Genomic DNA, 27435 nt, shown 5'->3' with positions numbered 1-27435 from the left:
CTGCCTAAAATTGGGGTAATTTTTGACATTTAGGAAAACATTCCAGTAAAAAACTAGAGAGAGGAAGGAGAAGACCCTTGAAAATTAGGGTGGCAAACTTTTTTCTAGATAGCAGTGGGGAAAGCAGTGTATTGTACCTAAATTTTCAGACTGCTGCAAAATTTGTCAATTAATGGCTCCTACAGGGTCTGACTGAGCAGTAGATCTTTACTTGTATGAGATGTTCAAAGCTGCTGAAATGATTGTGACATTTCCTGCAAGGGGGCAATGTGTGTGGAAGGTAAGACTGGAAGTCAGTTTTAAGGACTTAATTAGAGACAGGGAACTTTAAACTTTTATTTAACATCTAAAATCCAAAGCCCTGAAAACCACTGTGGTCTTCAGAGCTGAGCACTGGATGAGAAAAATAGCATTACCTAGAAGATTTAATTAAAAAGAAAAAATAACACCCTCCCACCAAACAGCTTGTCCCAAGAGTTACACTCCAGCTGTTCTGCATTTATATTCTTGTTATCTTTATTTGAGCTAAAAAATTTCAAAAGAATAAACCTTTTTCTTGACTGTTGGTTTAACATCACAGAATATCCTGAATTGGAAGGGACCTGTGAGAATTATTGTGTCCAACTCCTGGCTCCACAAAGGGCAAGTAAAGTGAATGAGACAGGAAGTGAAGTCAAGGCAGGAATTTATTGTAAGGAATACAAATTTTCTCCAACGAGTCACTTTGCTTTTGCTATTCCTTTTGCTGCTATCAAAGCTGAAAAGCAGTAACAGCATGGAGATATTATGTAGGTATGAAAGTGTACAGTAACACAATGTCAAGAATGGAATTTTCTGGGAGATGGGCAGGGAGTGTGCAAAGAATGCACATAGATTTATATTAAAGGTCACACAGAAGCTGAGGAAGTAAACGTGGATTATTCTGAAATACAGCTCTTTTATTGTTATTTACAAAGCTACAAAGTTGACAAGATTGGAGACTGTGGTTTTAGCATGATGTTGTAGGGGGCTGTGGTGTGCCATGTTTTGTTTCAGCAGGATATTAAATGCTCCATTTGCTTTGTGTGGAGAAATTCCTGCTGATTTAATTCGATCTAATTGCAGTCTTAAAGAAACGTTATAAGAATAATTGTTTGTTTTCTTTACAATTGCTTTAGCTTACTCATTTAGCCGTAAGCATTTCGTTCAGATGTTGACACCAGAGAATTGATTCAGATTTTGGTGAGACAGATTTGCATCCAGATAGGACAGTGCCAGCTGCAAGGACAACTGCACCACAGGCATGGTCTGTTTTAGAGGAGGGACAATAGCAGTGCAGAAGTATTGTCTGTGTTACACCCTCTCCATGGAAAAGGTTGCAACTTCCACACAGTCCTGTGAAAACTGCTTCTCAGCAGATGTGAAGATGGCAGATAAGTTAACTGAGCCCAGGCTGCTTTATTTAGTCTGTCCCTAGTACCTCAGCTAACTCTGATTTCCCTGAACTGAATTGCTCTGTGTACTACTCCATTTTCAAAGACTAGTTCTGTTATTTTAGGGCCTGTTATTTAATTCCAAGCCCTTGAAAAAGTCCCTTACTTCTCCGTTTCATTTTGCACCTGAATTTTAAATTTAGGTACACCTCTCTGTGTTAAAAATGCCAAGCTCCTGAGCTCTCAGGCTTAATAAATAGTTGCAGGATTATGGATGGCATTAAGAGTTTTCTGACAGTATCTAACATCACAGCATTGTTTGTGCTATTGAATAAGACTGAAACATGACCAGCGGTGCTTTGACAAAGGAATGATTGAAATTACAATATATCTTTATCCTCAGTAGTTCTATTGTGATTTTTCTATTTATAGTTGAAAGGTGGGGTGTTTTTAGATTCATTTATATAGGCAAGTTGGACAAGTTGCATATTTCTGTGAAGTGATTCAATAAACATCAACTGAAGGAACAATTTTCAGAATCTGATTTGCTCAGTGAGTGTCCAGGCACACTTAGCAAAAGCATTACCGATGGAGATCCAGCTAAGCTTTTTAAAAGGACATGGCATAAAGTGGTCTACATTAATATAAAATTTTAATTTCATGGTGGATGCAGGAGCAGCACTAAAACTCTTATTGAGAAATACAGGTTTATCCCACATGATTGTTTTGGACAGAGTATTCCTTATTCCTGTCCTCCAGACATCTGAGGTGGGTTGATATCAGGACTTGCCATTTTTGAGACTTTTTGTTTCTTCTATGTCTAATTTCTGACTGAGATTAAAAGCGTGAATTGCCAAAGCTCCTGTCCTCTGCTGTTTGTAGATGGTTTAAGACCGCACAGGGTATTGGAAAAACAGATTTTTAAAACATTTGATGACTTGCTGGAGTAACTGAGGAGGAGGGATATTCCCTGTGAACAGAGGCCTCAGTAGGGAACTTTTGGGCACGTTTCATGTTTTATTGTGCTGAATTTATGCACCTTTGCATAATGTGCTCTTAAACAGTCCAACAGCATTGCATGTGGAAGAAGTCCCCCTTGGAAGCTGGCAGTGTCTGGTGGGACACTGGCAGCTGAAAGTGAGATCTGGTGGGGATGAGGCTCTCTGCTCCAGCATCTCCCTTGATAACTCAGGATATCTGTGTTAGGAAAGCTTGCATGTATTTGTGTGCATGCTGCAACAAGAGGTGTGAAGAGGTAGAAATTATAATTTAGCAAGGAAATCAGCCTTCTATAAAGACCCTGGTTTCTGGCAGGTGAACCACTGAACTACTTCTCTTTTTCTTTTTTTTAATTTTTTTTTTTGTAGGGTTTTGATTCTGCTTCAGAATTTTGGAGGAGGAAGAATAATTCTTTTATCACTGAAGAGACAGGTTAAAAAATAATTGAAAAAATTTTCATGAAACACTAGTTTTTATTCTTTTTAACCAAATTTCATATGAATACTTTTTTTTTTTAGAGATATGTTTCTGAAACATTGTTAAATTTATACTGAAGGATTTACTAGGAATACTAAATAAAATTAAATACAAGATAGATGCAAATCTCATGAGTTTTTCAACATGTTTACTTTCTGTATTTCAGAACACAAAACTTACTATTTAAACTCTTGTGAATCCCTTCTGTCTGAAATAAGATAATGCAATTTTGTGGCTTTAATGTATGTTTCAAGCAATATCTAGAATATAAAGCCCCTTCCTAAGTAATCAGGGAAGTAATTCAGAGGATAATGTAATTTGAGCCTCTTATATAGATTTGTTGGTTTCTTTTTTCTTTTTTTGTTTGGGTTTTTATTGTTGCTGCTAGTTTGTTATTGTTTGATGTTTTGGTTTTTCCTTTTTTTTTGGTCAGAGAATTATCACTGCCCATGCAGTGACAACACAGACTGAGCTGTGGTTTTCCTATTATTTCACCAGTGCAAATACATTAAAATATATTTATTACTCCAGTTACCTGAGCTGCTCCATGTCCTCTCAGTTTTGTACAAACTGGGCACATATTTATAACATTTTTATAGTAACAATTAAAATGCAAATAAGCATAAATGATGCAGATTCTGGTGAAGCCTCCTGGCATTTTTTGTGACTAAACATAGTAGAGCCCAGTTGATGTTTAAAATTCTTCATCACAGGATGTCAAGTAGTGAAATATAATTCTATATTCTGTATTCTATGAGACAAACAAGCACCTTAATTATAGCAACAATAATAGAAAATTTAGCTGTAACTAAATCATGTTGTTGCTACTCATCTCTAAAATAAATGTTTTTATTTCATCTGTACAGTAATGTGTTTCAACAGAAAAAAATTGATACAGTTCTGTAGTAAACTGTCTGCAAAATGTTGCCAGGCTGTGGTTTACAGCATGAACAGATACACTGTGTTTCTGTTTATGAACCAGGCAAATCACTGAAAGAGCAACTTCAGTTTGTTATCTCTGTAACAAGAGGAAAATTAGAGGAAAAGAGTAGTTAAAACTTCTGGTTAATGAAAAATAGTGTATTCTCTGTGGTGCATTGGTCATTCACTTTTCATTATGTGTCTCAGTTTGCACTTGAGAAATCTTAAGAAAATCCAACACAACAAATAACTTCCATGCTTCATCTCCTGCCAGCTGTACTGTGTTGGAGAACCAAACTAAGGCTATTCAGTGGCTGTCAAGTTGTGCAATTTATCTGTAGGATAGATACTGAATACTCCACCTCAATGCCAAATGGTAGCTCTGTTTTTTTCTGGCTGACAGTTTTTGTTGTATTAATGCACCAAGAGGAAGAATTATTTTTGCTCTAGTGTCTTTACTTTCCTTGAATCCTTCTCCTCTCTGTGAAGTGGGTAAGTTTAAATTGCATGCCTTACTTAGATTTGGAGAAAATGAAGGAAGAGAGGAGAAGTGCTGGATTTTCAGTTGAAGACAAAAAATCATTTGGTGATCACAGAGGGAGTTCAACCCTAGAAACTTGTGTGTTTGCTTTTATAGCAGTTGGTGTCTCCCCCTGCTTGGAGGTGGAGAGCAGACCCTGAGGGTGCAGGCCAGCGTGGGGAAAGGCATTGTGGCACAGTTATCACAGATAATTGTGTTTGCTAAGCACCTGATTGCCAAGATATGCTCGGTGCTGCATTGCCGCTGAGGTGAGCAATGTCTGGTCATTCATTGCTCAACCATAAGCAATGTTTGGTCATTCTGTCTGATTTTTGGATCTGCTGACGCTGTGTCAGATGCTAATTCTATTGTTCAAACAACCCAATTTGAAGGCAAATTGGGAGGGGACATGACCTAGATTCTGCTATTGGCTGCTGTAACAATGATTGCTGTTGCTTTGAGAATGATTCAAACAGGAATATTTTGTCTGATATACTGAAAATCCATGGGTTCATGTGAATGCCTTCAAAATGCATACTAACTTGGAAGACCTGCAATACATGAATCCATAGCCTCATCTTTTCCCCAGCTATCACACCAAAACTGCAGCAGGACTTCCAGACACCCAGAACCCAAAAGTGGACTGAGTAGGTTGTCAGCCAAACACATATTCCACATGAGTCATATTTTTTGGAGTAGAGTGTAATATCTTCTGACTGAGAGCAGAGCTCTTCGGTCTTTTCTCTTACAACAGTAAAAAGGCCAAGAGTTGCTGTGGTATCAAGGCAGTACAGTTGTAATGTTGAGAGTGTGGTTCTTTCCTCAGAATCAGCAGGACACCTGACCAAGCTGCAATAATCAGATCTTTGTCACTGGTGCTGCTTTCAGGAGACAGAGTGGATGTGGCCTGACCTTATGCCTGACTCAGGCTGAATTTGCAGTGGTAACAGAGAAATCATCTTTTCACTTATAAGACAAACAGCAAATTTGATGTGGAGAAGAAACTGGGAAAGAAAAAATATGGAAAAAGAGTTTTATAAAATATTTCTTCACAGTTTAAATATATCTGGGTTTGGGGACTTGTTATTATAATTAAAACAAACAAGGAAACATAAAAGGCAGAAAACTGTTTGGCTTTCCAATGCATGCTGAGCTGATGGTGGAAGAGGTCCTCAGCACACAGATCCAGCAGGGAATATAAATGATTGATGGTAAAAGCTTAGATCATCCACTTTAAGTGTGATTGACAGATAATATTCCTGGCAAACATCTGGAATTCAGCAAGCTGGGAATGAGAAATGCAAAGTACTGACAAACAAACGGCCATCTGCATTTCTCTAGCTTTTTGATCTTTCTTCAGAGGTAAGGTGAAATATCTAAAGCCTGGAGTTATATATAAAAAGAGGCTTTTGGCTCAGGTTCCCTAACGCAGCCCTTGGACTTTGCCAACCACCTTCTGACTCAGAAGTATCACCATACCCTTCTTGCTTTTCAACTACAGATGGTTTTGATAAAACCCCCACTTAGTCTGCCCCCCTTTTTTTTTTGATTCCTTTTTCCACAGTGATTGATCTTACTTTGTGGAGAACATATAGACAAAGGAAGATGGTATGCAATTCCTTATTATGCATAAGAGGACAATTGTTCTAATGCAGTGCAGATAATCCTGGGTGGAATTTTAATTCCTCTTGCTATATAGATTTCTACTGCTCTTTCCCCCCCTCATTTTTCTATAAATGCCAAAGGAGTCTTTTTTAGACTTTGACAATCAAATTTAATACTTTGCATCATTTAGAAAATGGAGCTGACAGAAAGAAAATGGACTTGACAATGAGGTGCGTGCAAGTGCCTTGCTTTGGAAACTGAAGTACAGTGTAGGATTCATTTTCAGCTAGATCATTGGCTGTTAACTTCAAGGAAGTTTTTTAATGAAAGAAAATAGTACTTCTTTGGGTTGTTCAGTTTGTTTCTTAGAAACAGGGACTTCTGTGATCTGACTTCATCGCTCATCTGGCTCAGCAGGCACCCAGCAGACCCAGATCCTTCCTGTGCTGCTCTTGCCTCTAATGGGAGGTGGCAGCAAGAGCGAGATTTTTTTTCAGAAGGAAGAGTTACAAATAGTGAAGGGAAACTGTGGTTGCTGCCACAAGTGAAGGCCGAAGTTGCATCTTTCTGTGTTATGGGTAAAGCAGAATTAAATTTCAAGAAGAGTAAGACATCACTAATTTGTGTTGTACCTCACTTCTGCGGCAGCCAGAGCAGCACCATGCTGTTTGTGCTTGGATTGTACTAATTATTCAACACATTACTGTGGGTCAGTTACATAATGGTTGTCATTTTAAGGTGGGGAAACTTGGCTGGAGATGTTAAGCAATACCCTTAGAAATGAGTTAGAATTCCTCTCCCTTGTGCTTGGACTACCAGCCATAACTGTTGCTCATCAGTGATGGCACAATTCAATGCTTGATAGATTCCAGAGCGTTAATTAAAACAGTTGTTTAGCTAATTGCCTGGAAGATTGTGAATAAAAGCATATTTATTCCAAAGGCAAACAATCCATTTTTACCCAGTGAAGCGTATCGGTTTTTATGGTGCGTAAAAATTGTTTCATTTCAATTTTAAATATATTGTGTATTTGTCTGAAGGCCTTGTAGATGATCTATTTCAACTGCATGGAAGCTTTTTTGCTTTAGCGATTTTTAATGTATCTGCTAACAAAAAACATACAAGTAATTGAAAATGTGAAAAGTCATTGCTATTAAAAGAAAATATGTTTACTGTACTAGGCTGTGGGGCTACCACCATGCTTGGTGATATGAAGCTTTTGTACTATTCCCAGATGTTGGCATTGTCCTATGGAAGAGACTAGAAGTGGAAGAAAGGTTATCTTTATGGTGCCTTTGCCTAATTTTGTGAAAAATGTGCTAACTGAACATGTGGTTTCAGTGTATATACACATTTAAAATGAAAATGAAGTCGAAAGTGGTCAGGATCTAAATTGATCCATGTGAGGCGGATGGTGTAGGTCTTCTGTGGAAGACTGGGAGCACATTACAGTCAATAAAAACTTGTTGCAATTCAGGGTAGTTTACCATCAAGCTGATAGTTTTTCTGAAAGAAAAAAATGCTTATCATCGAATGGAAGAGATTAGGTAAGGGTGGAAGTACAGCTGAAGGACTGAGATGGAAATTCTGAGTTTGATTTAGAAGTTTTCTTTCTGAACTCTTTACTCATGATAGTTCTTTTGACTTCGTATAGGCTTTCAAAAATGATGATTTATTTAGGGAAGGAATGTAAAAAAACCTGTGTGAAGTCAATAAACTAATACATTTTTTCATGCTTTGGATTTAAGAATTGCTATTGGCAAGGGATTACTAATAAGACAGGGGACCATTCCTATGACAACTTGATAGATATGAATGTATTTCCATGTCATTGGTCTTAAGAGAGATGGGCAGTAATGGTATAGCACAGCAGAAGCTTGGGAGGAAAACTGATTTCAAAATAAGAAAAGTATAGCTTTTCATTATCAAGGTAACAAGTGAATATTCCTTTTTTTTTGTTAGCATTGGAAAACAGGGGGGGAAAGACCATTACTCTTGTAAATGAACTTGTAACTTTTCTCCTACACATTCCCTTTTGTGCCCAGCCTGAGGTGGGGTGCAACCAGTGAATTCCTGACAGGAGGCTGCTTTTCAGCTTGATTTAGGTGTACATGCCCTGCATTGGGGTGCCCAGACTGGTGCAAATGCCATCCTTGCAGTATTCCACAGCAGGGATTTCACTGGCTGCCCTGAGCTCATAGAGACATGCACATGGGAAGGGTAAGGAAATGGCTGTTTTCTTCCTGCCAGTGGGAAACAGCTGAACTTTCATGCCTTGCCATTGTTATGTTGGGGATAACCAATTGTACTCTTCATGGTTTGGACTCTGTTTAGCTGCAGCCTGGAGCTGCACTGATGTGTGATACAGGATCATTTTATTTTATATAGATCATCTACAAGGCCTTCAGTGGGTAAATGTTAGCCAGATTAAGAAAAATCAACAATGCATATGTAAGAAACAGATCCTTTGTGTGACAGCTAAAAGGAGGAAGGGAAAAACCATTTCCTCTTAATTAATTTCTTTGAAAGGTTTCAGAAGAGAACATGAAACAAGAATGAACCACTTTTCTTGACTTCTAAAGAAGAACTTTTATTGATATTTAAAGGAGATTTGTCACATAGAACACTTTTAAAGTATGATTTATTCTTATGAAGTTTTGCTAGGCTTTTGTAATTAAGAAAAAGATAATGGAAAAAATTATCAATTAAATATTTCAAAGTTGTTTTTTTCCTGACAGTTTTTTTTTTTCCTGAGTGCAAAAATAGAAGAAACTTGACTGCATGAATGAGATGTCTGTTCTTTTCTATTTTTGATGGAAATAGTGCTGTTAATGAAAGCAATGCTGTTGATTTTCTGTAGGCAAAGGAGACGTTTTTGGTGATGTGTTCTGGAAGGAGTCGACTCTGGCCCAGTCCTGTGCTAATGTAAGGGCTTTGACTTACTGTGATCTTCATGTGATTAAAAGGGATGCCTTGCAGAAGGTGCTGGAGTTCTACACAGCCTTTTCACACTCCTTCTCCAGAAATCTCATTTTGACCTACAACTTGAGAAAAAGGGTAAGTAGCTGTGATTTTAACATACATCATGTACATTATCTCACTTTTAAGGACTGTTGGCATGAAAAAACTGAATGGCTTGAATTCTGGAATTTTTTGTGGACCCCTTTTATAAGATGACTTTTCAGAGCTTGCCTAAGAGACCCTGCTAGCATGTAGAGTCAAAAGGCTGTGAGTATTTATGCCAGTGCTAGCTTCAGAGGGAGCTAGACTGTGTATGTGAAAGTATTATACATTTCCAGGAAGTAGACAGGTTCTAGCATATATGAAAACTGTCATGCACTTGTGATAAACAGTGTTCACTACTTAATGCAACCTCACTTTGCAAAGCAGCTAAAAATATTTTAGGGGTGTTGCCTGAAATCACAAGGAAAATGACAGGGAAGATATCAAATCTAATATATGGAACAAAAGTCAAGTGCAGTAGACACAATGGAAAAGTAATATGAACATGACACTATCAAGAGTTGTTTCTTTTATTATAAATCAGATTTTGGAATTACTTTGCTTATCTATAATATTTCCATTTTCTTATTCTTGATTTTTTGGCCCTTTTCATTCCTTGTTGTGTGCCATTTCAAGTTATTTTGTCAAATGCAAGTAATCATAATCTAATAGCCCAGTTTAAATCCTCTGTGTAATCTTCAGTGAACAACCTCTGCAGAAATTTATTAAAACTGTAGTGGGTATAATTCAGATTATATGATTTTATGATGCCAGGTAGAAGACAATAATATTACATTGAGAAGAAATACATTAGAGAACGTGTACTTGCTTTATAAGGGTATTTGAGATCAGCTAAAGAAATATAATTGATATGAGACCTTTTTGTTCCTAAAAATGATTCTCCATAGTAGTTTCCAGGTGCCAAGTGAATCCTAGATAAATAGATATGAAAAAAAAGAGAAATATTTTAATCTTCTAAACCTGTTTTGTAAAATTGCACTTTACAACTAGACATTTTAAAATATTTTTTTTTACTGTATAGAGTTGAAAGTAAAATAGTGTGATGATATTTCTAATCTGCATATGCTATGAGTATAAAAGAATTCTGCTTTTTAGTATTGGGTGAAATAAGAATGTGTGAACCACACTTTGGTGAAATAAATCAGGGCTCTGGTAGAAAATGGATGTGATTAAAAAAGAAACAAATTTATACTTGTTGATTTCCTCCTTAGTAATATTTTTCAAATGAAGGTACACATCTACAAGCATCTTAAGGGAGATGTCCTGTTAATAAGCATCTCCTTACCCGGTCTTAGTTAATGTAAGAAATAAAATAAATGAAAGAATTTGACATTGCTATCACCTCAAGTAACAGTATCACTGACTGACATATTTTATCATTAACTCCATGGCTAATGTGGTAAGATGCTCTCAGAATATGTAACTACTTTTTTGCTTTCTTAAAATCTGTAGAAATAGCAAGCTTTGAGGCTTAGAGGGACCAACTTTTCAAAACTCATAATAATGCTAGCAGAATTCATGTAATTTTGGATCTGAGCCAAAAGGCCTAGCTTTAGAATCAAATACCTACTCCAGAAGTGACACTGGCCATCCATATTTATTGGCATTGCTTTTCCCAGCCCAGGTTACGAAACATTTTTGTGACACTGTAGTGTCACAAATTCTGTGCTGTCAATTTTCTACACAAAATGTTCCTAATAAAAATGTGCATCTTATGATAGCAATTTCTATCCAGTTATTCAAATAATTGGATTTTAATTGAGTTGCAGTCAGCAGAAAAGTGGCATTGATTGATAATGGAAGTAAGAATTTGATGGTTCTAAGTTAACAGACTGTAACATTATTTTATTAAAAGAAGGCTGATTGCAATCAGAATGAAAATGTTAAATAATATGAATAATATATGCTCTTGGAAATGTGTGGAAGGTACAATACTTTAGAGATTTGAGGTGAGGCACATTAAAAGGCAATGTTTTAGATTTTAGCATTTATTCTGGTTTAAATATCTATGGGTTTTTTTGTTTGGTTGGTTGGTTTTTTGTGTGGTTTTTTTGTTGTTTGTTTAGCTGTATTTTTGGGTTTTTGTTTGTTTTTGGTTTTGTTGTGTTTTGTTTTTTAATAGAAATAGCTCCCCAGCCTGTCACTTCTAACACTTCTCTAGTCTGTTTCTGCAAATGGAATTTTGTAGAATTAAGATGAACTGGTACCTTCTGTTAGTTACATTTGTGATGTATTGCATATCCTTTGGAGTATAAATACCAGAATTACACTTTTCATTTCAATAAACAGTTTCATTTCTGACTCCAAAAGTGTTCAACTAGTTGAAATATAGATACTGTCAATTCCTCCCAAATATATTCATACAGATTTCAAATGCATGAAAAATCAGCTTTGGGGATTTTTTTTTTCAGAAATATCTCATATTTTTAGACTTGATTGTGCCTCTGAGGTGTCCCCATCTCCAGGGTACATATGCCATAGTGGTACCAAGTCCCACTATGCAGGGCTAAGTGCTTTGTAGCCTAGTTTCACTCAGCTTAAGTGAGCTGTAGCATTGGTCCATTTTTTTTGCCATATTCACATATTCTTTGGGTGCTGGGTCTCCTCTGGTGATCCCTGGAGGAGTTGGGGTTCCCTGTCCCAGGTCCTTTGGTGCCAGTGAATGGGTGTTCCTCCATTGCTGGGTCTGGATCCACTGCTGATGACTGTGACAGAAAGAAGCAGACACATATAATAATAACAACAACAACAACAACAACAACAACAACAACAACAACAACAACAATAATAATAATAATAATAATAGTAATAATAGTAATAATACAGGTACATTGGAAGGTACCCAAACTGGTCAGTTGGTCTTGACCTTAGCTAAACCTAGAGCTGGATTTAGGCAAAGTAAAAGGCAACATTCCTTGTGTTGTTATTCCTACTTGTCTTGAATGTGATTTGAGCTGGGCTGGGAGGGCAGGACACTTCTGGTCTGTGTATTCCCTTTATGCCTTCCGTAGAACAGGCTGCAGATATAAAATGTTACTGCCTGTAGTACTTAAAGACTTCGTGGCCAAGGGAAAAGTTTCCAGTGCTCTGTGCCTGGCATGTCATTATTGTCCCTGTCTGTGCCGTGAAAGAAGTTTCCTTTCACTCACTTTTTCAACAAATGCCAGTGAAATATCCTCTTTTCTAAAAGTGTCATTTTGCTGTCAGGTGACTCCCTGAGCAGTTTCCTCAAGTGGCTAAATTCCCTCCTGAAGTTATTAGCTGTCTAGTTACCTCAGAGTGGAGCTCAGACTTAGGAAACTTTTTATTTTTCCTAAAGGAAAATATAAAGCAGACCTTTAATTAACTCCTTCTGTTGCCAGTCAGTGAAATTTTCATCTAAGTGGGAGCAAGGGGGATTATCATCTGCTGCATCTCTCTTTCCACCATCCTAAAAACCTGAAACTGCAGTCTGTGCCTGCAGGTGCTATGTGTTGGACTTGAAGACTTTGCAGCTGAAAGGAAGCTGAGAGAGGTTTTTCAGAGCAATACTTGCTGTAACAATGTTCTGCAGTTAAAGCAGGTTAACTTGATGTTTCCATTTTTGGAATCTTTGAGGGGAACCAGAGTGTAGACACTGGGGGTATTGTGGCATAGCAAGTGACAAACTCACCCTAATGAAGGGTTTTGCTGGACAAAAGAAATGCTGCAAGTTGGGAGGGCAGCAGGATTCCCAGGCTAGATAGAGGAGGTCTGGTTTTTCCCACCAAATATTTAAACACTTCTGGGTTTCCAAATTGGACATCATAGCTTCAGGTTGGTAGAACTATAGAAGAGAAAATCTTCCTTCATAGCTGCCTGTCATTGTCTTTGCCTTGTGGTGGGGTGCAAGTTTGCTGTCTTTAAGAATGGAAAAGGTCTCTGGCAAATATTCTGGCTTTGGCAGTTGCTTCTTTCCATGTGTACGAGTTTTGTGACCAATATTAACTTCCGCTGGGCTGTACCACCCTGCATTTGCTCATTTCATTCTGCTGCAGCCATAAACGATGTTATAGCTCAAATGTCTGCTCACACTACATAAAAGGGAGAATTCTTATACATAATTTATTAAGCTGAGATTTCTCTAGTAAGCCATTTTAGCCTGGATACAGATTAAATGACTAATTCTGAATACTTTGGAGTGTCATGATAGAAAGCACAAGTAGCTTTCCCAGAAGCTGAAATTTGTATCCTGATATTAAAGAAGTAAGGCAGTAGGATCTAGGTATGTTACCAGGATTTTGTTGGAGTGAAAGAAATGGCAAAAAATGTTCTGCATTTTTACAAATCAAACATGATTTAGTGTATTAGAGCCAAAGCTTCTAGTCAGAACATACTTGAGAGACCAGTAATTGTAACAGAATAATCTCTCTCCTCGGCAGTGTAAAATTACTTGCTTTTGTATGTGTAGAGGTGTGTTTATTCTATAGTATTCCAACTGTGCCAGTGGACAGGACTCCCAGCATCTCTTTCAAAAAGCAATTTTAAAATGTAATTGTGCTTTCCTCTTCAGCATTAGCTTAATCTTTCTTCTTTTGATAGTGTAAGCTCTAACTAGAGAGAGAACCTCTCTCAAATCATACATTTCAGCTAGGAGTGCCTCAAGCCCGGATTTTAAATCTCAGGGGTGTTGGCAGCAGTTTGTTTTCAGAGTGACAGTCCATGTTCTTATATTCTGCCTTTCCACATGACAAGTTTTAAAGTTCTTTTTCATAATAAAGGTTCAAAATGGTATCCCAGAATTTTTTCTGGTACACAAAAGCCAGAATTGCTGGAAGGTTTCAACAAAGCTTTCTTACACTGAGAAGAGAAAGATTTTAATTTTAGAATATTGTCCCATTTGATGTGGATTTCATAATGGTCAAACTGACAGCCTGCTTCTTTCTCCTGTGTTTGTACTCACCAAAATAATCCCACAAGTCCCGTGGGAAGAGATTTTGATGTTTGACTGGCATGCATCTTACAGCACTGAAAACTGAGGACATTGGACATGACTGAGATGTCTGGAAGGGCCTGTGGCTTGTGAATTATGTCAAATTCCCAAGGAGGCAAAGTTGTCAATTAAAAAAAAAAAAACTGTCCAAATGTAAATAAACAGTTAAGCACTGTGTTCTTTCCCATGCTGCTTTTAAAAAGCTGTTCAGGGAGTTGGATGCTCTTTTATTTATGGTTTCTCTAGATCAATCTAAACAATCTAAACAAAACTTGTTTTATTCTGGTTCATCCTTATTAGATTCCATATTTCATTTCCACATCTTTTCTCTGGCCTTGGATATCTTAACTTGGATATATCTAACTGTTTAGCTAGCCCTCAGATTTTTGGTCAAATAGAATTTACACTCTGAAAATGCTCTGAGGCACTGTGTGTCATAAAGTTTGCACGTCTTCTGTGGATGATTTTAGTGCTGAAGCCTCATGCTCTCGGGAGGACGTGCCCTTAGATTTCTTCCTTCTCCTCCTCTGAAGTTTGTTGGACTCCTCCAGGTAAAGCATTAACACCCACCCTTAGAGAAGCTTTGATGAACTGCAAGCCTTTAACATTCATACACCTACAGTGATTGTTGACATGTGATTGTGTTTAAGCCAAATTCCATTATCTATTTTCCAAAAGTTCCAAATTCTAAACTTGTTTCTGTTCTATTTAATGCTTATGGCCAGGAGCCCTAGAGACAAGAAGATCTGGTTACAGGCAAATAGTTTGTCTATACATAGTGGGGATGTATGTGTACAATGGAAAACATAATTAACTAGGAAGTTTAAAACAGGGTGGTGGGTTGACCTTGGCTGGTTACCACCAAGGCTGGTTATCGCTTGGCTGGTTATCACTTGGCTGGTTACCAGGTGCCCACCAAGCCTCTCTATCACTTCCCCCTTCTCAACACAACAGGGAGAGGAAAATAAGATGAAAAGCTTGTGAGTTAAGGACAAAGAGATGACTTACCAATCGCCATCATAGGCAAAACAAACTTGACTGAAGGAAATTAATTTAATTTATTACCAATTAATCAGGGTGGGATAATGATAGATAAGGAAAAAATATTAAAAAAATCACTTTCTGCCCATTCCTTTCCTTCTTCCCAGGCACAAATTCACTCCCAAGCCTTCTATCTCCTTCCCCTGAGCAGTACAGGGAGGTGGGGAATGGAGGTTGTGTTCTGCTCAAAACGCTTGTTCTCTGCCATTCCTTTCTCTTCACACTCTTCCCCTGCTCCAGCCTGAGGTCCCTCTCATGGCAGACAGTCCCTCACAAACTTGTCCAAGGTGTGTCCTTCCCACAGGCAGCAATTCTTCAGGAACTGCCCCATTGCAGGTCCCTTCCACAGGGGGCAGTCCTTTAGGAATAGACTGCTCCAGTATGCATCCCTGGGGGAGCCACAAGTCCTGGCCAGAAGATCTGCTCCTCCCTAGGCCCCTTCAGTGGTCTGCAGGTGGATATCTGCCCCACATGGGCTTCCATGAGCCAGAGGGGATAACCTGCAGCTCCACAGTCTCCACCAGGGTCATCAGCAACGGCTGCAGGAAAATCTCTGCTCCATCCCCTGGAGTACCTTCTCCCCCTCCTTCTTCTCTGACCATGTTGTTTGCAGAGTTTCTTTCACATATTCTCACTTCTCTCTCTCAGCTGCTGTAGTGCAGGTTTTTTTACTCTTTCCTAAATGTGTTACCGTGGAGGTGCTGCTGCCATCAGCGATGGGCTCAGCTCTCACCCATGCCGGATCTGTCTTGGAGCAAACCACCACCAAACCCTCACCACATAAACCCAAACCAGACAACAAAACTGTTCTGTTGTTGTTACTTACTAGGTGCTATGTTGTCATGTAAATTTTAGCTGAGACTTAGATAAAGCTCTGTGGGTAAGTAGCAAAACGCTTCTTTAGAATGCTCTTAAATGATTAATCCCTTCTAAACTGATTTAATGAATTCATCACATGTTTGAGCTGCCTTCTGCTACTATGAATAATGAGTAATTTTCATATATTTAGGTGCTGTAGTACAATGTCTGTACAGTTGTTATAAAGAAGTAACTATGCATAGCAAGCTGTGTATTTCTTCATAGAAATATTAAGTTGTTGAAATTATGATAAGCCATTCAGTACCAAGTCCCATTAAAACTAATGCAGTCATCAATAAATATTAATAATCATCAATAAAATTGATAGAAGAGTGGGTAGGGGTGAAATTCAAATTCCAAATCACCTTAAAATGGGAGAATATTATTCTTTTATGAAGCTGATGCTAAAACCATAACTGCCTTGAAATATCTTCAGTAAAGAGAATATTTCCTGTTCTGTGCTATTGTAGATTTATAGGTTTTCCTATGCTGGTCACTAAATTCTTAACTATCATTTGCATTCTAATCACTGAATTAGGAATTAAATTTGTGTTGAATAAATTTATAAACCCAGAATTTTGGCTATTTCAAAATGTGTTTTCTAAGTATGAAGAACTATGTCAATGTTATGCCAATAAAGACATTCCAATTCTATGTCAGTACATGGAAGAAAAATGCAGTAAACAGTTCGAGTTCTGATCAACCAGAAATTGGGGTTAAGCACTTCATTTGTAAATCCAGAAACTGAATGGATGTTTTGTTTGTTTTTTATCAGGTTTTGAGGAGACCTGCTTGAATTGTTTTTGAAAGGTATTTTTTTTCCCCCAATGACCCATAAATTAGTCTTAAATATAAAAGAAAAAATTCGGACTCTTTTGAAACCTGTAGAGTGTTTATAAAGTCTTTATATGGGAAAGCTGTTTCGAGTAGATGAAAACTGCCCTTAACAAGGTTGATGGTGAATTAAAATGTGTTTTCATACTATTTTAATCCTTATAAAAAGACACATTTGGCTTTTGTGAAGCTATTTTCAGATGAGTAATAGAAAGTTGACATTAAAAAAAGGTTTTGTCTCATTTAAACATGAGACACACGCCCACACCAACTTGTTTATCCCAACAGAAGAAAATGCATTACTTTGATTTTTACCCTCTTCCACCCACGTAGACTAAAGCGTAGAAATAATTTTAATACAGAGAAAGGTTATTCAGAGTGAATATCGAGTCCTCAGAATAGCTCCCCCAAGCCTTTTTAAATTGGAAAATGCATTCCCTAGGAAGTGAGGAATGTTGGCCCACCACCAGGGACAGAAGACAATAATCCCAAAGACAGTGTAGCTGCTCTTACACAGTCTGAGAATCTAGTCTTCCTTGTGAAAACAGTGAAATTCTTGCTAGTGTTTTTACAGTAGGAAGGGTTAATCCCAAATTTAAAGTCATGCTTGTTCTTACTAATGTGTTGATTTAGAGAAATAGAAGCGCAATATGTGGAGTCTGTCTGCATGGTGTGTTCAGTGTGTGCGGGCCACTCCACCCCCTGCTCACAGTCAAGTGCAATGAGCTCCTTTAGTCCAATCCTCCACCAGCCTTGTAAAGAGGGGACATTCCAGGGGAATGCAAGGAATTCCTACCCTTGCTCCAAAGCAGTTTTCTGATTACCATGACTGAGTGATCAGAGTTTGAAAAGTTTTCTGTATTTCCAATTAAAAAAATAAGGTATTAAGTTTTTTGTTGCCTGCCATCTCTGTCTGTGTATGAGAGAATGTGTGTGTATATATATACATATATTTATATATACAGTGACCGACTTACTGCAGAAGCTCCCAAGTAATTCCAATGTCACACACACTTTCTATAATATTCATGCTGCTACCCAGGCTTTTTTGCATTTGGGTACTGAATTCTGTTATGTATTATAATTGCACGAATTATATTAATGCCATGGTATCCTCTGTGGCCTGGTGGTTTTATGTTTTGATATAACCTGGTGATTCACTGTGAAACACTACTGACCAAGCAAAAGACAGAACAGTGATTTGATACCCTCCTGTATTATTTTTTTCTAAAAATGATCTTTCTGGTCTGGGAAGCAGCTGGGTCCAGGACAAACTTATTAAAAGGAAATGATTTCCTGGCATAACAGCTCTGACCTTCTGGTCTTCTCTAGGGTCGCTAAGGGCTGAACTCATATGACTGTAGATCCAAACAACCTGTTCAAGGTACTCCATGGAGGAGAAAAAATGCAGATAACTGTGCAACACAAAAGCTGAGTTACATTGGCTAACCTACATCCTTGAGCAATCAAATTTTATAATTTAAGTGATCCAATTTATCCTTTTTTGGCACTGCAATGAAAGCTGAAATAACTGCTCCCTGTGGGAAAACAAAAAAGGGAAAGCAGAAGAAACTGAGTTCTGGAGGTTGCAGCTAGTGTTGTATAGAGACTTTGTGATCCTTGCTTCAGACCAAACCCTTCCTCCAGGTTCTCTGTTTTCTTGCTGAAATGTTGAGATTTTTATTGTAGCTATGAGCTCCTGGACAGCGAGACAAAGGAGGTCCTCCTCCTCTCTGTGTGCCTCAGCCAGGTCTCCAAAGTTCCTCTGAGGGCTCTATTTGCTATGCCACATGATGGGCATAAAATAAGTAGCTCACCTTAAATGCAGCAAATCCTGTTAAGATTTTGTGTGAACCAAAGCAGTTTCCCAGCTTGATTCAGGAAAAGATAAACAGTAAACACTGAGAGGTCACACGTAACCGATGTGTGTAGACAGCTGATGCTTTTCCTGTATCCATCCTTGAGAATCAGCCTTTTAGCTGCCTCTGAGTGAGCAACTTGCAGGGGGAGAGCACCAGGAGCGTGCCACATTCCTCTGATGTCAACCTGCTCTACAGGCTGCTGCCCATTCCAGCGTGGCTTTGGAGTGTTTGATTGCTGGATGTGAAGTGGAGTAACAACGAGGCGTGGCCTTGTGAGAGTTTCTGAATTTGAAATCCAGTGCGCTTTGCCATCATGGGAATGAACCAATTGCAAACAAAACTTGATAGGGCACCTTGCCAGTCGTCTGCTGTGACTGTAGCCACCACCTATTCCTTCAGCTGAAGTCAAGTGTTAAGGAGCGTGTTGGGCTGTGGCTCAATATAAGAACTTACTTTGAGAAATACATAGAGAGTAGGGTCATAAATCATCCCCTATTATTTGCTGTTAATTTTGCAGCCAGCAACTGGGTTTTTTGTTCAAACTGTGTATGATTCCTTCCTCAAAAGGAAGTGCACTTTGTTATGTGCTGTGTCAAACATCTGTTTGAATTCAGATTTTCAAACAGAAGTGTGACACTGATGTAGAATGTAAAATCTCTATACAAGTGAATGTACTAAGTGGTTTTTTTTGAGTAATTTTTTCTAAATTAGCAGACTGCAGAGGGGTCTTAACTCCACTTGAAAATATTAGTATTGTCCCTCTTTTAGTGGCTTTTTAAGTTATTCCTATTAATTTTCTCTTTTGCTTTTTACATTACAAAATGGGGAGTGAACTTCAGCATCTTGTGTGTTTATGTAATTGTATATATAAAAATATAAAGAGACACACATATACCCACACACACACAGAGTGTAGCCTACTGTTTAGGCTACAGTATGTAGCCTACACAGTGGTAGGCTACTCTGAGTATACTCAGTGTGCCAAAATGCTGTCCTTAATAACAGCATTAGGACTTGGAATGGGAATTTTGCTATCCACAAACAGCCATGCAGCTGGACATGAAGGGATCATAATTAACCACAGGTCTAAACCCATTGTCTGTCTGTGCAGCTGTGAGACTGCATAATGTATTCACCAGATTTTTATCAGGAGCTAAGTCCACTAAATCCATTTTTAATTAGTAGAGCATTATGAATGTGAAAACCCAATACCAAATTAAAGAAGTGTTTGGACTTTAATACTTTGTGCTTTTACTACCATATACCTTTGTAGTTCTTTTTGTTGCCATCTCCTGGGGTCTTTTCCAGATACAGAAAGCAAACAGTCCACACGTGCACTGTTCCAAATCTTTGTGACTTGGCAAACCACATCTACATTTCCCCAGCATTCCCCAACCTGGCTTTGCCTTGCAATTCATCTATACATATTATTCCTCCATCTTAAAATTTCAGAGGGTGTTCTTCCACCATTCTGACATACTTAATGGTTGGTCATTTCTCCCATATGCTCTGTAATAAATATACTACACAACACATTTTTTTTCATTATTCATTTGCACAACTGATGTCAGAGAATCCAAGAAAATTTCTGCCACAATAATTTTGTAATATGTTTGATGATTTACTTTTGTAAGCATTGTTTTTGTGTGAAAATACAGAATTACGTTCCCCTTTTGGGACCTCCTTTTTTACTTTGATTCTTAAAAACACCCACCAAAAACCAAACCTAAACCCAAACAAAATACTTTAAAAGGAACTAATATTATACCCAGGTTGACTGGCATAGATACATCTGTGTCTCCCATCTTCAAGGCTGGTGCCTGGATTTAGTATAAAATTTAAATGTCCTGTAAATTCCAGCATTCTTTGTACTGCTGCATGTAGTGAGGCACGTTGCAGTCATCCTCTAAGTAGGGAGACGTGCAATTTGTTGTTTTTCAAGGTTTTGCTGTTACTTCACAGTAGCTGCAAAGATGTTATTTATGGCCAGTTATTATCTTGATTAATGAAAACAAAATTGCTGTTGATTTCCATCACATACTTGATCAGATGGTTGGCTAGAGTGGAAATATGAGGATGCTGTAACCTTTGGTCATGCTAAAATGCAAAGCAATAACAGAGGAAGAAAATAGTGCTAGCTCTAGCAAATGGATATTGGCTTTGCCATTAGAAATTTGGTGTAGTCTAGAAATATTAACCTTTGGTTTTCCTTGCCTGCATTTTTCAAATTGCTTAAGCAGCAAGTCTTGTAGGGATAAAAGTTTCAGTGGCTTACATGTTCTCAGTAATTATCCTGTGCCCTTTCTGGAAGAGGAGATTCACATTTAGTCCAATGACAAATTCATGGGAGTGAATGGAAGAAGAAATAAAAAAAAGCTTTTATTTGGAATGTCATTTGGGATCCGTTATATCCTGTTAACATAAAAACATTACAGTGGTCTTTTTCAGCAACCTTGAAAATGGTCATTTGTGTTTGACAATCAAAATAATTCATGAATGACATTCAGTATTCATACCCAAACTATTCTGTAACACAGATGCAGCCATGAAGAGAATCTGGAAAACTTGTGGCTTCTGGTTTGTAATATATTCCTAAAATTGATAAAAGTTTGCCTAAATTTGCAATTGCTCTGTCATTTATGTAGCATATTTGTTAGTGATGTGAAGGCATAATTTCAAAAATACTGAGAGGGTGTTTCTTGGTATGTTCTCTGAAAATCTCATTAAATACTGCATATTGCTTATTTCACCACATTTTCCAATCAGTGAGATTTTCCAGACCCCATCATGCTCTTTGGAGAGCTGTACAGAAAAGCACACTTTGTAGAATTATAAGGCCCCTACCAAATTAGCTTTAATAATATTCTCATTTTATTACATGTTGGAATTTCTTTCCTGGACATTTTGCGGTATACAGATAGAGTACTTCATCCAGAGGGCTCATATGGGGCTATATTCCTTTATTTCTTTTTTATAAGATACTCAATGATTTATGGTCCTTATGTGAAGGAAAACTGAAATGTAGAGGATTAAGTGACTTGCTGTCTTGTACAGTGATCCTCAGTGACAAGGAGGAATGGAACCAGGATTTTCTAGTCATATGTTCTACTTTGTGTAGAAGACCTTTGAAGGTCTGCAGCACATGGCATAGGATGCTGAATTATGCTTTGTGTAGTGGAGGAGCAGGCTCTGGTTTTGTGTTGCAGTCTTGCAAAGGGCCTTGTGTCTGCTTTGAGACAAAACCCAGCCTGTAAGTATTTAATAGTACATACAAGAGTGCTAAAGAAAGCAGCTGAATGAGCAAAAGCATGGAGTTGTCAGGAGAGGCCAGAAAAATGGTGCTTGAAACACAGGCTTGTCCTTCTTCCCCTTTTGAATGTACCAAGAGAGCCTCTCAGCAGATAAGCTAGTTAAACAGAGAAAGAGGCAGGAGATGAGTGGAGCATCTGGTATCTCTCCATGGAGGTGGGTGAAAAAAATCCGGATGAATGGAGCAGCTGATGCTCTGTGATCCACAAAGCTATAGGACAGCAATTGGTGACTGGGGAGAGAGACAGCTCAGTGTTTCAGAGTTTTACTACAACACATGGACACAATAAAAACAATAAAGAGCAGCCTCTAATTATCTCACAAACTTTTTCCCTATCTGGCCCCCAAAGAGACCCTTCAGACTGCGCTGTTTGATAGTCTGTCTCCCACTCCTTCCTGACAGCAGAAGCTGCAATACAGCAACGTCTACACTCTCATGATCCCCAAGGGACAGTATTAAAGCAGAACAAGGTGAAATCTGGTGACATTACTGCGCTTGAGGTCCTTTTTCAGTTGTCTGTATCCAAAGTTGCTCTAGTACCCAAGACTTAACCTAACAACACAGTGCCTTATGGAAAATCTGACATGAGACCACGGTGGTACCCACTGTATCGTGTCTTTCAGCTACCATAACACATCCTAAAGTCAGGCCCCAATATAGAATCCCAGAATGGTGAGAGGGACCCTTAAAGGTCATCTAGTCTGACTGCCCTGCAGAGAGCAGGAACCTCTTCAACTAGAACAGGTTGTCCAGGGTCCCATTCAATTAACCTTGAATGTTTTCAGCAATGGGGCATCTACCACCTCACTGGGCAAGCTGGTCCAATGATTTACCAAATTTTGTTGTAAAAAATGCTGCTTCAACAGCTGTGTGGCATGGGTATGAGGCCCATGTCTCCCACTGGACAGGTTGTGCTAACGGGCCTCTGCCATGGTGGTCATCTAAAGCAATCTTAATTGGTATTTCCACATGGTACCCAAATGGTGCATGATTGATCCTCATGTTCCTGCTCCTCCTGTGTGAATATGAGTGACAAAGCTGCTTGAAGGACCAGAATAGATATAACACTTGCCTCCTGCAGCCCTCCCACTTTAGACAAACAACATGTGATCAAGCTGCTGCTCCATGCTTGCTGGGTGAGTGCCAACTGTGGGTTGCTCAGACTCCCCAGACTCACTTAGCAACTGTGTGTGCTTGGGATATGAGACTGGCTTGTCACACCATGCACACTGCCTACCTCTGCCTGAGCCCCATGCCAGGTCATGTTTTCCTTTGAGTTTTACTCTGCAGTGTGATTTGCTGTGTTCTGCCCACCAGCAGCTGAGCCCCTGCCTCCTGAGCAGCCTTTGAAGGTGACCAGGGCCACCCGTGTCCCTTCAGACATCTCACGCTGCATGAGCTGTGTCACATTCTGAGTTGTGGGACCAACTTCTCAGGGGACAGTGCTGGAACCAGGAGACTGAGGAAGCAAGGAGAAGGGTGGCTCTGCTCCACATGAGCAAACAGCAAGAGACCAGTGGTGGTTGGCTTTTCACGTAACAGTCCTTGATGAGCCTGGGGAGTCAGGTAAGGAAGGCTGACCTCTCAGAGGTCTGGATTTCTCCTGCTTCTGATTTCTTTCTCCATTTCCTTCACCTTGCCTGAAGAGATGCTGGCAGGTAGCAGAGCTGGGCAGGATCCTGTCCATAGCACTGCTTTGTATTTGTGGGAGCAGTGTGGACAACCAATCTGTTAACTTGCCTTAGCTGCCAAGGGATGGAGGGGTCTGTGGCAGTGGATGCATCTCAGGGATGCAGAGAAGACCAGGTAGAGCCTGCTGGACACACCAGGCTGGGCAGTGGCAGAGAATAAACATTCCTGCTCCAGCCATATCTGGCATATGCATATCAGGAACATTCTGAAAGGGCAGTCTGACAGTGAATATTGGTAATTTTACCATAGAAGCATCAAAGCTAGTTGATCTGGAAGAAAAAAAAGGAGTTTTACAAATTATTACTGTTCTTTAGAGCTATTTGAAGGTTTCTAGCACAAATTATTCAAACAAAAACTCTTGCTTTGAAATATAGCACAGTTCAGTGCAGGGTACTTCATGGTTTATGTAGTTGTGTAGTAAAAAAACAAATAGGAATAGTTCTAATGTCTGGGAGCCTCCTAAAATGGATCTGACACCAGTGCTGAGCACTTCTAGAGATCCTTCTTTAACCAGAGGTTTCTAGTCTCTATTTGGTAATGCTGAATGTGAATTCTGCATATTCAGTAAGGCAAGATTGAGCAGATAGGAGTAGGGTGTGAAGATGCAACATCAATAATGATAATAATAATGATAAGCTAAACAAATTACCTTTGTAATGTAAAGGAAGCCAATGTTAGTCATTATTTGACTATTGCTGGATCCATGATTCTTTAGTTCCCACATGCTTATCTTAGGACATACTAAAGCCTCCTAATGATTGTATTAGGAAGCTTCCCATTTTATTTTTGTTTAGGGTATTGATATGACAACTTGCATTAAATGCAGAAAAAGAGTAACACTTTAATAGCATAATATTAATTGTTTAAGATTGTTTTGCAATATAAATATTCTTTGTTCCCCATTAAAAGGCTCCAATTGCCTTTAGACATCCTAAGTGATTTAGAGAAACAGACAAATGATTTAATTCTGATTTTGTTTTATACTCCAATGAAACAAACAACAGATTTGGAACAAGCTGCTTGCTAGACATTGGAAATTAAACTGCTCTTTTTATTGGGCACTGGTAAAGCATCTCAGCTTTTCCTGATGGCAGACAAGCATGAAATACATTGACTCATGCTTGTTAGGGTGCCATCAAGCTCCTTTTATTTCCTTGATTATGATTCTAGTGCTGGCACCCAGGCAGGATCTCCCATTTGATTTCCCTTGAAACCTGTGCTTTCCAGAGAACATCTCCCCTCTACAACCTGGCTGAGTTACATTGTGAGGGACTGAGTTACAGGGCTCTACCAAGCTTGTTGTTTAAAGCTCTAATGCAGAACAGCAAAGCTTTTTCTTACCCCTTTAGGTGGGGATCTGCATGTGTGCAGCATTAGGTGAGCCTGGAGCAGGGGCTCTGGAAAACAACAATAGTCTAATTTTAACTGATAAACCTATTTTGATAAGGCCATTGTTGATACCAAGGTTTTGATGACTGAGTGTGATACTGTGGAGAACTCTCTTCAGGTTATTCTTGGGCCTTTGTCGGTCTTCTCAGAGCTGGAAGGCAGCAGTCAGCAGCTTTTTGCAGAAGGGTGGGAGCTTCGGGTGAGCGAACCACTCGCCCAAGTGCCTGGAGCGATCTGAGTGCTTCTTATCTGGCTTGCTTAATGCAATCCAAGATTAAATGTTTAAAGGCAGGTTTCTTGCTTGCATGACACTTTTTCAGGCTCTAAGTGTGCTATAAATAACCTGTTTTCACTGATTAGTTTCACTTCTTTTACCACTTAAATATTTGCTTTTTTTTCTTCTTTTTCTAGTTTGGTCCAGGTTTGTGAAGGCTCTTACTGCCTTTATTCCTATGTAATCCCAATGTCTTTTGGTGAAGCACAAAGCAAACTCACTAACATCTGAACATCTGCCTTATGTAGTTTATTCTTTCTCATCTCTTTTCCTTGGAGAAGTAAGCATCTATTCAGTATCCTGGTTTACTTTGGTCAGGATTTTTAGTACATGTATGATAAAGAGGGCGGAGCCTATACACCAAGAACAGCAAATGGTAATAGCTTCTTAAAAGCAAGGTGAGGTAATTACACTTAATTACATTTTCTTGATACGATGCATCTTGTGGGCAGCATGGTCATTTTCTCTAGGAGCAAAGGGTTAAAGAGTTGTTCACTGGAATTACTTCTATCTTTTAAAAGACTATATTTCCTCTCTTAAGTGTTTCAAGTTTCAATATCACTGTGTAAAGATCAGCAGACACTGTGGCAATCCAATGGATTCCTTTTTTTTGTTTGTTTTAAGAAAAACATACAATAAAATTGCAATCCTGGTGTTTCATAGGGTATTTTATTTGGTATTTCTCTTGATTTTACAAAATTTGAGTGGCTCTGTCAAATCTAACTTGTGTTCTTCATACCAGTGCTACCGAAGAAAAAAGTGTGTTTCCTCACATGAGAATATTAATTATTGCATGGTCTCTTCAGCTGCTGGTGAGAAAGAAAACTGTTGCTTATTTCAAAATTGCACAGGGTTTGAAGGTCCAGTTGCCACAGTTGATGTATTTTGGTAATGAACTGAGAGCACTGCCTAAATCTCTGGGGCTTTTTTAACTGATGTTCTTGCAGCTTCTCTCTTTTTTGCTCTGACTCACATCTTGGATGCTGTATTGTGTAACCTGCCAGCCAATTGCCTGCTATGAAGAATTTAGCCGCAGGGATTATTATTAAGTATGTCTAATAATTTTCATATTTTAGTGATCTATTTTTGGATCATTATGCAACCCACTACTCAGTGGGACTAGGCAGGAAGGATAGGGCAGGACTGGATGCTGATGAGCAGAAACCACTTGGTGTGCTCAGCCAGGCAGTGGGGCCCTCTGGGCACAGGTGCTGTGTTTAAAGCTCTCTTGCTTTGTAGCAAGTTGTCAGAGCCTCCCCCCAAAACCAGAGCCATTTCCTCCCACTGAAATCTCTGTCATGGGGGGCAGGGGGCTGCCAGCAGCTGCTCTGTAGCTGTTGGTAGAACCCTTCTTCTAACAGGTAGACATGACCCTAAACATAAACCACATGTATTTACGTTTTTGTGTGTAGTAGGGAAGCATTTAAGTGCGATTCAAAACAGTGTCAATACATGCTGGAAACTGCATAGTAAATCACCATATGTTCCAGAGGAAATGCCAAACAAAGTCATGATTGCTTTATATGTGCACAGCTGACTGGCAAGCACTAAGGCAAACTCATGATGGGGAATGCCATCATATGCTTTTCTTCTCTGTGCTATATCAGAGCATGATTAGAGCCCATCTGCTTCTCTTGATGCTGGGAAAGGCTGGGAAAACACTCAGCCTGAAGTTTTGCTGCTGGAGCATTGACACCAGGACAAAAGAAGCTAAACCCGAGGAGCTCTCCTAGATATGTTTGTTCTCAATTTTCTTTCAAGTAGAAAATTTTTAAAAATTATTTAAAGTTATCTTGCTTCTGCAACTCTTACAGCTCTGGCTGTGTGTTCGTGTTGTGACAGCCTCATGTTTTCTGGCTGTGGTTCTCAGGCCAGGCATGTCTGGGAACAAACCTCAGCCCCGTGTGCTGCTTAGGCTGGCTAATAGAACTGGGGAGGGGGCAGCAAGCATCTCTGTTCTTTTAACCTGTGCCAGCACGGAGTGTTTAATGCCTCACTAAAGCCCTAAGTGCAGGTGTAAGAGCTGCGGTATTTGCTGACATGTTTGGCAATCTGTTTGCCTTCTTTCCAAACTCTTTAAGGACACTTAAAATATCTGATAAAAAGTCATAGAAATAACTAATGACTTCTTTTTTTTTTTTTCTTTAATTTTAATTAAAGCCGATTTATTTTAAGTACAGTAATTTAGCGTTCTCCAGACTAGGTACCTCTGTGTCCTGGAGCTGCTGTGCACCGATAGCATTGACTGCTGTGACACCTACTGGCC

At 38.9% G+C, this 27435-nt stretch overlaps 1 protein-coding gene across 2 annotated transcripts in view; it reads left to right on the top strand.

The window, feature by feature from the left end:
* KCNH1 (potassium voltage-gated channel subfamily H member 1) overlaps window positions 1-27435 on the top strand; it is a 175762-nt gene that overhangs the window by 91146 nt on the left and 57181 nt on the right. For both annotated transcript variants that reach the window (XR_005980009.2, XM_041715421.2), the window contains exon 10: window positions 8795-8991. Coding sequence is in view for 1 of the 2 variants with exons in the window: in XM_041715421.2 (XP_041571355.1) it covers window positions 8795-8991 (197 nt within the window). In the remaining variant the exon portion in view is untranslated. The remainder of the gene's footprint in view (window positions 1-8794; window positions 8992-27435) is intronic.

Source organism: Taeniopygia guttata, chromosome 3 (assembly GCF_048771995.1).
Source record: "Taeniopygia guttata chromosome 3, bTaeGut7.mat, whole genome shotgun sequence".
NCBI lineage: Eukaryota > Metazoa > Chordata > Aves > Passeriformes > Estrildidae > Taeniopygia > Taeniopygia guttata.
Note: the sequence above shows the minus strand (reverse complement) of the source record. Positions and strands in the feature narration are given on the sequence as shown.